This window comes from Hyla sarda, chromosome 3, assembly GCF_029499605.1.
Source record: "Hyla sarda isolate aHylSar1 chromosome 3, aHylSar1.hap1, whole genome shotgun sequence".
In the NCBI taxonomy this organism is placed as follows: domain Eukaryota; kingdom Metazoa; phylum Chordata; class Amphibia; order Anura; family Hylidae; genus Hyla; species Hyla sarda.
In genome coordinates this window covers 346,762,204-346,775,184 of record NC_079191.1, presented here as the reverse complement: position 1 = coordinate 346,775,184, position 12,981 = coordinate 346,762,204, and the positions used below count along the sequence as shown (strand labels likewise).

The 12,981-nt window shown below is 40.5% G+C and overlaps 1 protein-coding gene across 8 annotated transcripts in view; it reads left to right on the top strand.

Annotated features, from left to right (window-relative positions):
* MAP4K3 (mitogen-activated protein kinase kinase kinase kinase 3) overlaps positions 1-12,981 on the top strand; it is a 302,519-nt gene that overhangs the window by 259,592 nt on the left and 29,946 nt on the right. For all 8 annotated transcript variants that reach the window (XM_056567508.1, XM_056567505.1, XM_056567504.1 and 5 more), the window contains 5 exons: positions 4,132-4,216; positions 6,272-6,351; positions 6,464-6,524; positions 6,746-6,863; positions 9,956-10,014. In XM_056567508.1, coding sequence (XP_056423483.1) covers positions 4,132-4,216; positions 6,272-6,351; positions 6,464-6,524; positions 6,746-6,863; positions 9,956-10,014 — 403 coding nt within the window. The remainder of the gene's footprint in view (positions 1-4,131; positions 4,217-6,271; positions 6,352-6,463; positions 6,525-6,745; positions 6,864-9,955; positions 10,015-12,981) is intronic.

The window sequence follows — 12,981 nt, the reverse complement described above, 5'->3', positions numbered from 1 at the left end:
TATTATTGTGTAAAATTTGTAAAACCTGAAAAAAATATACATATTTAGTGTTGTCATAATCAGACCCAAAATAATAAATTATAAAATATAAAATAAAAATTATATCAAATAAAAAATAAAATTGCAGCTCTCAGAATACATTGAAAAAGCCAAAAATACCTTATCTTTAGGGTCCAAAGTAGTCTGATGGTAAAGAGCACACCATAATATCCACTGTTGCAGTGCTATCAGGTATAATGTGTCCCCCCCCCCCCACCTTCCCCTCTAGTGAATGTTTCTTGAATCAGATTGAATTGGGTCAATCTGACAAGTGATATGATCAGAAGGAACGTCACTTATTTTGGTGTATTTGAAAAGCCATTACAACGTTTTATGTCGGTTATTTTCTTGCATATTATATGCCAAACTATCTGCCAAAAAACTATGGGGGAGATCTATCAAAACCTGTCAAGAGGAAAAGTTGCCTATAGCAACCAATCAGCTCGCTTCTTTCATTTTTAACAAGGCCTCTGCTAAATGAAAAAAGTCATCTGATTGGTTGCTATGGGCAACTGGAAAACCTTTCCTTTGATAAATCTCCCCTATGTGTGTACCCAGCCTTAGAATAATAGATTTCAACAGCAGTCAGTGGGGGAGATTTATCAAAGGATTTAGACTGATTTTTCCTGTCTAAATTTGTCGCCCAGAAAGTCAGTCTAAATATGTTCGACTTTTTTGCGACTTTTGCTTTAGAGGATTTTTAGAACATGATGCATTCTAGTCTATTTTAGATAGCAATGGTGCTGAATTTATCAAAAGCGACTTTTCGGCGACAAGTCTCATCGGCTGAAAGTACGCTGAAATGTCAGACCATGTTGGAGCAGGTTTAAATACAGTCTAAAGCATAGATCATGCACAGAATTTATCAAGAGCAGTGCGACTTTTGATAAATTAGGCGCACAATAGACCGGCCTAACTCTCTGTAGTTTGGTCTATATTGATGTGGGACATAGACAGCATTGATGAATCTCCCCCAGTGTACTTTTTTCCTCAAAAGTACTGAGTAAAGTAATGATGCTTTAGTGCCTATTTGTGCCATGATCTGGTTATGGACAGGTAAGTCATTGGCATTGAGTGAAGAGTCTTATTAGTAACATTTGCAATATCGTGATGATTGGCGCTCCTGATTCACCGCCTCTTTAGCTGACATGTCAAGATGCAAGTTATTCGTTTTTTGTTGCTTACTTGCTAAAAGCAGATTTGGAATGGTAGCAGAATTGCAGCCTGGTTTTGCTCAATTACAGGAATACCAGGAAATGCAGACAACAAATATAGATAGAAAGATCCAGAATTAGATGTGGCAAATTTATGTGATGTGTGTTTCGAAACATTAATTGCAAAGCTCATCTCACTGAAATACACCATTAAGAATATTTTTCATAAAAGCAGCATCTGTGCTGGAGATTCAGCAAGTCAGCTAAGCAAGACAACAGCAGGAATGAGCTGTGCCACGTTCTAGAGAGCCGTAGACTGAATGACTCATTAATTGCAGGCTGTCAGCAACACATTCACTGCTGCCAGTTACTTACAGCAAAACAACGGGTAAGAAAAGCAGCATCGCCCGGCTTAGAGATGCCACTAGTGAACTACTCCGGCTATACCTAGAGGGAAAATGGAACAGAAATACGTCGTTTCCTGTTTCTTATCTGACCCTGAACTGTCATGCTGGATTAGAACATGCAAAGCGTCTCACATGACGCATTGATGTCATCTTTTGTACATTCTGTATTAACCCCTTAAGGACTCAGCCCATTTTGGCCTTAAGGACTCAGACAATTTAATTTTTACGTTTTCATTTTTTCCTCCTCGCCTTCTAAAAATCATAACTCTTTTATATTTTCATCCACAGACTAGTATGAGGACTTGTTTTTTGCGCGACCAGTTGTCCTTTGTAATGACATCACTCATTATATCATAAAATGTATGGCGCAACCAAAAAACACTATTTTTGTGGGGAAATGAAAACGAAAAACGCAATTTTGCTAATTTTGGAAGGTTTCGTTTTCACGCCGTACAATTTATGGTAAAAATGACGTGTGTTCTTTATTCTGAGGGTCAATACGATTAAAATGATACCCATTATTATATACTTTTATATTATTGTTGCGCTTAAAAAAAATCACAAACTTTTTAACCAAATTAGTACGTTTATAATCCCTTTATTTTGATGACCTATAACTTTTTTATTTTTCCGTATAAGCGGCGGTATGGGGGCTCATTTTTTGCGCCATGATCTGTACTTTTTTTTGATACCACATTTGCATATAAAAAACTTTTAATACATTTTTTATAATTTTTTTTTAAATAAAATGTATTAAAAAAGTAGGAATTTTGGACTTTTAAAATTTTTTTTCGTTCACGCCGTTCACCGTACGGGATCATTAACATTTTATTTTAATAGTTCGGACATTTACGCACGCGGCGATACCAAATATGTCTATAAAAAATGTTTTTTACGCTTTTTGGGGGTAAAATAGGAAAAAACGGACGTTTTACTTTTTTATTGGGGGAGGGGATTTTTCACTTTTTTTTTTACTTTTACTTTTACATTTTTTACATTTTTTTTTACACTTGAATAGTCCCCATAGGGGACTATTCATAGCAATACCATGATTGCTAATACTGATCTGTTCTATGTATAGGACATAGAACAGATCAGTATTATCGGTCATCTCCTGCTCTGGTCTGCTCGATCACAGACCAGAGCAGGAGACGCCGGGAGCCGCATGGAGGAAGGTGAGGGGACCTCCGTGCGGCGTTATGAATGATCGGATCCCCGCAGCAGCGCTGCGGGCGATCCGATCGTTCATTTTAATCGCGAACTCCCGCAGATGCCGGGGTCTGTATTGATCCCGGCACCTGAGGGGTTAATGGCGGACGCCCGCGAGATCGCGGGCGTCGGCCATTGCCGGCGGGTCCCTGGCTGCGATCAGCAGCCGGGATCAGCCGCGCATGACACGGGCATCGCTCCGATGCCCGCGGTTATGCTTAGGACGTAAATGTACGTCCTGGTGCGTTAAGTACCACCTCACCAGGACGTACATTTACGTCCTGCGTCCTTAAGGGGTTAATATCGCTGTTTTTATATAGCACTGCAAACAAAAATGTCGAAGACAAGCCTTTCAGTCAAAACTACCCTTAAAGGGGTTGTATAGAATTTGGGGGTAACAAATTCTGCTCTCCTCCTGAACCACCTTGTTCATAGTACCATATGAAGATCAGTCTTGTGAATTCAGGTAGAGAAAACAGACATAATCGCACATCCACCATTTGTATTTTGATCTACTTGCTTAGCATAAATTCAAAATCTAACAGGTTGTTAGTATATATTTTGATCAAAAGGTACAAGCCCACTCGCCACGTCAAGACCACCTATATAGAGTGGGTCCCTAATGTCCAAAGCATAAAATGGGGTAGCACTGGGCGGAGACCACCACCGCCGCGACACCAGTGGCCACAAGGAGAACGACCCACTGGCAGAGCGGCCCCAATGCCACTCAAACCAGTCCCTGGTCCGCACCTCCCCACAGACACAGCACCATGGCAGCAATGGACGCCGCACCCCACCACACCAGAAGATCAGTCTTGTCCCTGCTATACCTCAATGTGACGGGCACACATTAGCAGGTCTATATAACTAGCGGTCACTGCTGATTTATAAGTATAATAATCATTATAGAGGAAATAGTGTCACTCATATCATATCTTCATATCTTTATTATAAAGGTGCGAGTACAAAAAAATGTTCAGCAAGGAGACATAAAAACAATGGGAGGGACACCTAGTGGCTACAGCCGTTTCGTGCGTGTTGACGCTGCGGCTTTGCTGCTGTCGATTTCGCGTTGTCAAATCAATACATATAAATTGTTGAGCTCTGCATCAAATCAGCAGCACCATATCAATAGCAGATCCGCAGCATCAAATCGGCAGCCGATATGGTATGTGTGAATGTACCCATAGAGAGACCCCTTGATTCCAGTGTTTGTCTTTATTTTGGCAGTATTGTTTCATGAATTGTCCGCTCTGTTATATGCTGTTATCTGTTATGGCTGTATGTTGTAATTTTTTTATTTCTGTTTTTATTTTCAACAGATGGGTGCATGTTTTTCAAAAGTATTTAATGGCTGTCCCTTGAAGATCTATTGTGCGACATCATGGATAAATCCAGAAACGAGAGGTAGACTTTTTTGTTTTTGTTTTATATTTCTAACTACAATAACCAAGCATGAAAGTTACAACACGTATTGTACATACTAGGTAAAGTCACATCACTTTACAAGTCACTGTAAATACCCTATAAAGTTTTCAGGGCACTAAAGTGTAGAAAATAAAATTGCCAAACTGTGCCAGCAAGGCAGCCCCCAAATAGGTTCAAGTGGCAAGTAAATCCACCAGATGGTGACAGCCTAATTGCCATGGTCTTGTGGAGATCCAGAGTTGGCGGCACAGATCGATAGGTACAACTCTCTATTCTGTCTTCTTTTAGAGGAAGATGATCACGTCACCAGGGCTACAGTGTGGAATCTCCATTTATTTTGTGCTGTGCATTTATAAAGAATGTGAAAAGGATAAATGGGTCTTACATGATATATATATATATACATATATATATATATATATATATATATATATATATTAAGAATCGCAGTCTATATAGAAGATAGAAGTCCGGCACTGCATACTCAATAGTGAAGTCTCGTGTGTGTCTGGAGATATATTATTGCAGGGGCAGCTGGTGTAGTTTGCAAAGGAAAAGCTGCCAAGTGTAAAAATCACTGTGGTGCTGTACCTATAATGCACATATCATTTCTTCATATATGAGAGTAAAGAAAGCAGGTTACACTCACCAGGACCGTGTGCAGTATATTATTTATTCCAAAGCAAATTCGGTGATGTTAAAAGTACACGGCCATGGAGAGCAGGAGGCGAGGATGCCTCCGGCATCCTCGCCTCCTGCTCTCCATGGCCGTATACTTTGATTGTCTATTCACACGTACAGTATTCTGTGCAGATTTCAATGTAAGCTGAACACATCTTAAAGGGGTATTCCAGGAAAAAACTTTTTTTATATATCAACTGGCTCCAGAAAGTTAAACAGATTTGTAAATTACTCCTATTAAAAAAAATCTTAATCTTTTCAATAATTATCAGCTGCTGAAGTTGAGTTGTTGTTTTCTGTCTGGCAACAGTGCTCTCTGCTGACATCTCTGCTTGTCTCGGGAACTGCACAGAGTAGAAGAGCTTTGCTATTGGGATTTGCTTCTAAACTGGGCGGTTCCCGAGACGCGTGTCATCAGAGAGCACTTAGACAAAAAAAAGAACAACTCAACTTCAGCAGCTCATAAGTACTGAAAGGATTAATATTTTTGTAATAGAAGTAATTTACAAATCTGTTTAACTTTCTGGAGCCAGTTGAGATATATATATATATATATATATATATATATATATATATATATAAATAAATAAATAAAAAACTCTTTTCCTGGATAACCCCTTTAAAATCCTGCGCATCAAATCTGCGCAGAATACTGTACGTGTGAATAGACCCTTAACATCACCGAATTTGCTTTGGAATAAAGAATGTACTGCACCTGATCCTGGTGAGTGCAACCTGCTTTCTTTACTCTCCTATATGTTAAAGGGGACTCCTGTGAAAAACTTTTTTTTTTTTTTTTTTTTAAATCAGCTGGTGCCAGAAAGTTAAACAGATTTGTAAATTACTTATTACTATTAAAAATTTTTTAATCTTTCCAGTACTTTTTAGGGTCTGTATACTACAGAGGAAATGGTTTTCTTTTTGGAACACAGAGCTCTCTGCTGACATCATGATCACAGTGCTCTCTGCTGACATCTATGTCCATTTTAGGAACTGTCCAGAGCAGCATATGTTTGCTATGGGTATTTTCTCCTACTCTGGACATCTCTTAAAATGGACAGCAGAGAGCACTGTGGTCATGTCAGCAGAGAGCTCTGTGTTCCAAAAAGAAAACCATTTCCTCTGTAGTATTCAGCAGCTAATAAGTACTGGAAGGATTAAGATTTTTTAATAGAAGTAATTTACAAATCTGTTTAGCTTTCTGGCACCAGTTGATTTAAAAAATAAAGTTTTCCAAGGGAGTACCCCTTTAAGAATATTTGAGGATTTTCAGCACTGGTTCCACCATTATAATGTGCACTTTGCAATGTGCAGGTTTCTAAAGTTACAGCTGTCCATGTTTCTACCTTTCAGATCAGTATCTAATATTTGGTGCTGAAGAAGGGATTTATACTTTGAATTTGAATGAACTGCATGAAACATCAATGGAACAGGTATTGTGCAAACTTTGATACTTCCCAGTATTATATATCATGTTACCTACTTACAGCCATCTGCATGAATACTATAAAGCACAAATTTGTCTCCTGTTCTTGTCTTCGCCAGCTTTTCCCAAGAAGATGTACATGGATGTATGTAATGAACAACTGCCTTCTCTCGATATCTGGTATGTGATACATTATTAAAGATTATGTAGATGAACGTTTAGGATTTAGAACTTTTCAGAAATAGTGTTTTGTAGCACTGTTTAGTCTAGAATGTGTATAGTATAAATAGTATTGGGCATTGTGGTGTTCTGTTTCCTTCTGGTTTGGTCATTTCTGGTGTCTGTGCTTGCTATGCCTTATGTGAGTTAATACTAAAATACTGCTTCTCTGTTATTTGCAGGTAAAGCCTCCCAACTATATTCGCACAATCTCCCTGGCTTGTTTGATTATGCCAGACAAATGCAGAAATTGCCTGTTGCTATTCCAGCGCACAAGCTTCCTGACAGAATACTCCCTAGGTGTGTTTTGAGCAAATAAGATTGACTTATTAAGACTATTAAAGGGGTTCTCCGCCGCTTAGACATCTTATCCCTTATCCAAAGGATAGGGCATAAGATGCCTGATCGCGGGGGTCTCGCTGCTGGGAACCCCCGTGATCTTGCACGCCGATAAAATCAGTCCCCGGAGTGTGTTCGCTCCGGGTCTGATTACTGTCGATCACGGGGCCAGAGCATTGTGACGTCAAGGCTCCACCCCGTGTGACGTCACGCTCCGCCCCCCTCAATGCAAGCCTATGGGAGGGGGCGTCACGCCCCCTCCCATAGGCTTACATTGAGGGGGCGGAGGGTACTGATTTTAAGGGGGTGTGGCTTGCAAGATCACGGGGGGTCCCCAGCGGCGGGACCCCCGCGATCAGGCATCTTATCCCCTATCCTTTGGATAGGGGATAAGATGTCTAAGCGCCGGAGTACCCCTTTAAGCCTTAATGACTTCACAATCTGCATCTTGAAACTGAGATTTAGGGTTCACGCATACTAGAGATGAGCGAACTTACAGTAAATTTGATTCGTCACGAACTTCTCGGCTCGGCAGTTGATGACTTTTCCTGCATAAATGAGTTCAGCTTTCAGGTGCTCCGGTGGGCTGGAAAAGGTGGATACAGTCCTAGGAGAATCTTTCCTAGGACTGTATCCACCTTTTCCAGCCCACCGGAGCACCGGAAAGCTGAACTAATTTATGCAGGATAAGTCATCAACTGCTGAGCCGAGAAGTTCGTGACGAATCGAATTTACTGTAAGTTCGCTCATCTCTAATGCATACAGCCAAATTACAACTTTTACACTATTTTTTGTTATATTCAAAAGAATTCAGATTTTTTTTTAAAAACATAGTATGCTCCATGGGATTCAGTATGTATGGATAGTTCTAGGGGAGAATATCTCTATATACATACAGGGTCAACAGCAACACACACTGGTTGGCTGATTCAGTAGTCAGGTACCAGTATAGCTAGCTTGTCCAACATGCGACCTGCAGTTCAAATGCAGCCTCCTGAACATGAAGGTGCAGCCAGCTGAAGATCTCCCACAATAACCACACCCAGACCAGGAAGATTTCCTGTGGTGCTACCTATTCATACACGTGGGCCCCCTGACACCTTTAAATGAGAACTCCGGTAGAAAACATTTTTTTATTTTTTTTTCCATATCAACTGGAGCCAGAAAGTTAGATTTGTAAATTACTTATATTAAAAAAAATCTTAATCCTTCCAGTACTTATCAGCTGCTGTATGTTCCAGAGGAAGTTGTGTAGTTATTTCCTGTCTGACCACAGTGCTCTCTGCTGACACCTCTGTCTATGTCAGGAACTGTCCAGAGTAGGAGCAAATCCCCATAGCAAACCTATCCTGCTCCGTACAGTTCCTGACATGGACAGAGGTGTCAGCAGAGAACACTTTTTTCAGACAGAAAACAACTACTCAACTTTCTCTGGAGCATACAGTAGCTGATAGGTACTGGAAGGGTTAAGATTTTTTAACAGAGGTAATTTACAAACCTGTTTAACTTTCTGGCACCAGTTGAAATGAAAAAAAATAGTTTTCCACCGGAGTACCCCTTTAAATTTTCTATAGAGAGTGCTGTAGAAAGGTTCCCTTTGCTCTGCTGCACTTGCAGGGGGAGGAGTGGTTAACCTGATGCAGCTAGAGGTGAGAGATGCAAGGACACCATGTGTGCAGGAGAAAGGAGTTCATATGAGGTCTGTTGTAACTGTGACTCAGGGCATTTCATGGAGCGATAGCTCTTATCAGGGAGTCATTTAATCCTACATCCCTTGGACAAGTGTTAACCCTCCTGTTCCTGGTGTCTGTAGGTGGTGGCCAAGATAGTGACCTGATAGAGTCTTCTAGCAGTCAAGATATCATTAGCTGATTTTTTTTTAGGTACCATTTGTACATGTGGTCCGACCAACAGCTGTGTGGAATTGTCCAAGAAAGACACTTATCTCCCTTTGTAAGGCTGGGTTCACACCACGTTTTTGCAATACAGTTTTGAATCAGGTTTTTGATAAACGGATTCCTCAAAACCTGACTAAACTGTATCAAAACGTGTGTACAAATTTTTATCTGTATAGGGTTGAAAACGGTGTACGGTTTGAAAAATGATGTCCGGTTGCATCAGTTTTTTAAGAAAAAAACATATACGTGTTAACTTTTCACTCCATTATGAATAAAGTTTCACTTGTTTGATTGAAGTTCCAAGGCAAAACAATCAGCAAAGTAAAAAACTGTATGGTGAAAACCGGATGGAACAGTATGCACATACGGTTCTGTACGGTTCCCATTGACTCCAATGTAAAAAAAAAAAAAATATACGATTTAATACAGTTTTTCACCCGGACCAAAAACCGTGGTAGGCCACGGTTTTCTGACCGGAAAAAAAAAAGTAAAAAACCATATGGTTTGAAAAATGGTGACAACCATATACATTATGGTGCATACGGTTTTGAATGGGAAGTCTATGGGGCACGGTTTTCTATACAGTTGCATATCTTTTTTTTTTTTATGAAACCGTATGCCAAAACCGTATAGTAAAATCGTGGTGTGAACACACCCTAACTGATCACAAGAATGGGGCTTGTTCCTGTGGTTCAATGGAGTGGCAGTACTAGAGACATGTCAAAGGTTTTGATCTTTCGGGGTGAAGCATGCGGCTAAGCACTTCTCTTCCAGTTTTCCTGCTGGAGAAGGACCTGTAGATTTTCTATGGAAGTTAGGATTGTTTAGTTTTCATTCCATGACAATTCCTTAAATAGGTTGTCCCTTTGGATTTACTGTGCATGAAATAGTAACATAATATTAGCTAATGATAATACTATTTTCTTGTTCTATGATTCAGCAAACAGTGTGTTTTATGGTTGTTTGTGCTAAAAGTCGCTTGACAAATGACACAGTGTTTTTGCACTGCAATGGGAATTATTGTGGTGTCCCTGGAAGCATTGATTTCCAGTTAAAATACAATGTAGTTCTTAAAATGTATATATTGTGCAACACCACTTATTATCTGCTACATGGTTATTGTCTATTGATTTCTGTTTTTACTACATTCTACAGAAAGTTTGCTGTCTCTGCAAAAATACCTGATACAAAATGGTGTCAAAAGTGCTGCGTTGGTAAGTGTTGATTTCTTAAAATATTTATTTACCATGCATGAAAGGAATTTGTTAATTTTTTTATCCTTTAGTAAATAAAATCATGTATTATGCTGAAGTACAGATTCACATTCCATATCACTATATATAATCAAAGGGTATTTGCAGTACTATTCCGATCAGTGTGCCCATTTGGCTTAGGCTGGGTTCACACTACGGAATTTCCGCCTGCAATTCCTCTTTGAAATTGCAGGCAGAAATTCCGCTTACTAAAATGTATAGTGTAGTAAATGGTTTCTGTTCACAAATTCACACTTCGGAATTTGTGAACGGAAAATTTTCTGCCTGAAGAATGGTGTTGCTCCCTTCCCTCTTCAGGCGGAAATACTCGCGGAACACATTGCATTCTATTGGAGACTGCAGTGCCCGCGCGGTCCTAGCACCGACTGATTAATTCGGCGCTGGCCGCACTCGGAATCTCCAGGTGGAAATTTTCTGCCCAGCGATTCCGCAGTGTGAACCTAGCCTTATAGTGTGGATTTCAATGTCAGCAGTGTTGGTGGATCTGACACTGAAGTAAGTGAGAATGTAGTGTGTGGATCAGAAGAACTTTTAGTGTTTACTTACCTTATCATTGTAGTTTTTTTCCATATGAATGCACCTTTTATTTATGAACACACTATTTAAGCCTACATAAATATGGACCAAATAACATTCTGATTAATAAGCTCCACATTTTGTTTTCTTAAAGGAAATGTTTTACCCAGATTTTTTTTTGTATTACATGTTCTTTTTTTCTTGTTGGTTTCCATTTTTTATGTTGTTTTTAATTTTTTTTAGTACATTATTATGGGGCTTTACAGCAAACCCCATGGGTATAGGCAACTATAGACAGGAGCTGTTCCATTTACATAAATAGGAATTGTTACTGGCCATACTCTGTGACCAGTGCAAAGGTCATTTGACAGGGAGAGAGAGGCTGAGCTGTGAGCTTCATCTATTGTCTTTTCTATATTGAGGTGTTACTTCTCACTGTAGTACTGAGACTGTAGACCTCACGCTCCAGCAGCCTCCTCCTCTATAATCTAAGATAGAACAGGAAGTCTTGTATTAGTTTTAGGCCTAGAAGCCAGACTTAAAACCGCAAGACTTCAGGATTATTAAGTCAGTGTGCAAAATAAAAACACACTGCGCAGTTTTGCAGATTTACTCCCCTGTTAATAAATCCCCCCTTGGTGTGTAATGCTGTTATGTCTGGTTGTCTGTTTATGTACGCTCATATATATGTGGAATATGTTAGTGCTCTATACTGAAAATAATTTTATCACAATTAATATTATTATTATGTCCTTATACCTAAAACCATAGAATTTAAAGAGGTTGTACTTAATTTTTCTCATGACTGTATCTCTTCCCTGTATTTCTGGCAGTAGTACATGAATTTGTTTTACAGAGAGGTTGGTTTCTTTAGTGGATCAAGTTTATCAGAAAGATATAGGGGGAGATTGATCAAAACCTAGCCAGAGGGAAATTTGCCCATAGCAACCAATCAAATCACTACTTTCATTTTTAACAAGGCCTCTGCAAAATGAAAGAAGGGATCTAATTGGTTGCTATGGGCAACTCAGCAACTTTTCTCTAGACAGGTTTTGATCGATCTCCCCAATAGATTTTATGCTGTCTTTTATAGTGTTCTAGTCCTGGGCACATATAATGTTATACACCAGTGTATTGTTTTGCCTCTTTAGTGAAGGGTTACTGTTTTAACAATGACTATTGATGACTTTATCCTCAAACTGAGCAGTTTGTAGGTGGTCACAATATATGCTTATACAGTGCCCATGGAATGACGCTTATACAGTGCCCATGGAATGGCGCTTATACAGTGCCCATGGAATGACGCTTATACAGTGCCCATGGAATGACGCTTATACAGTGCCCATGGAATGACGCTTATACAGTGCCCATGGAATGACGCTTATACAGTGCCCATGGAATGACGCTTGTACAGTGCCCATGGAATGACACTTGTACAGTGCCCATGGAATGACGCTCATACAGTGCCCATGGAATGACGCTCATACAGTGCCCATGGAATGACGCTCATACAGTGCCCATGGAATGACGCTCATACAGTGCCCATGGAATGACGCTCATACAGTGCCCATGGAATGACGCTCATACAGTGCCCATGGAATGACGCTTATACAGTGCCCATGGAATGACGCTTATACAGTGCCCATGGAATGACGCTTGTACAGTGCCCATGGAATGACGCTTGTACAGTGCCCATGGAATGACGCTTGTACAGTGCCCATGGAATGACGCTTGTACAGTGCCCATGGAATGACGCTCATACAGTGCCCATGGAATGACGCTCATACAGTGCCCATGGAATGACGCTCATACAGTGCCCATGGAATGACGCTCATACAGTGCCCATGGAATGACGCTCATACAGTGCCCATGGAATGACGCTCATACAGTGCCCATGGAATGACGCTCATACAGTGCCCATGGAATGACGCTCATACAGTGCCCATGGAATGACGCTCATACAGTGCCCATGGAATGACGCTCGTACAGTGCCCATGGAATGACGCTCGTACAGTGCCCATGGAATGACGCTCGTACAGTGCCCATGGAATGACGCTCGTACAGTGCCCATGGAATGACGCTCGTACAGTGCCCATGGAATGACGCTCGTACAGTGCCCATGGAATGACGCTTGTACAGTGCCCATGGAATGACGCTTGTACAGTGCCCATGGAATGACGCTTGTACAGTGCCCATGGAATGACGCTTGTACAGTGCCCATGGAATGACGCTTGTACAGTGCCCATGGAATGACGCTTATACAGTGCCCATGGAATGACGCTTATACAGTGCCCATGGAATGACGCTTATACAGTGCCCATGGAATGACGCTTATACAGTGCCCATGGAATGACGCTTATACAGTGCCCATGGAATGACGCTTATACAGTG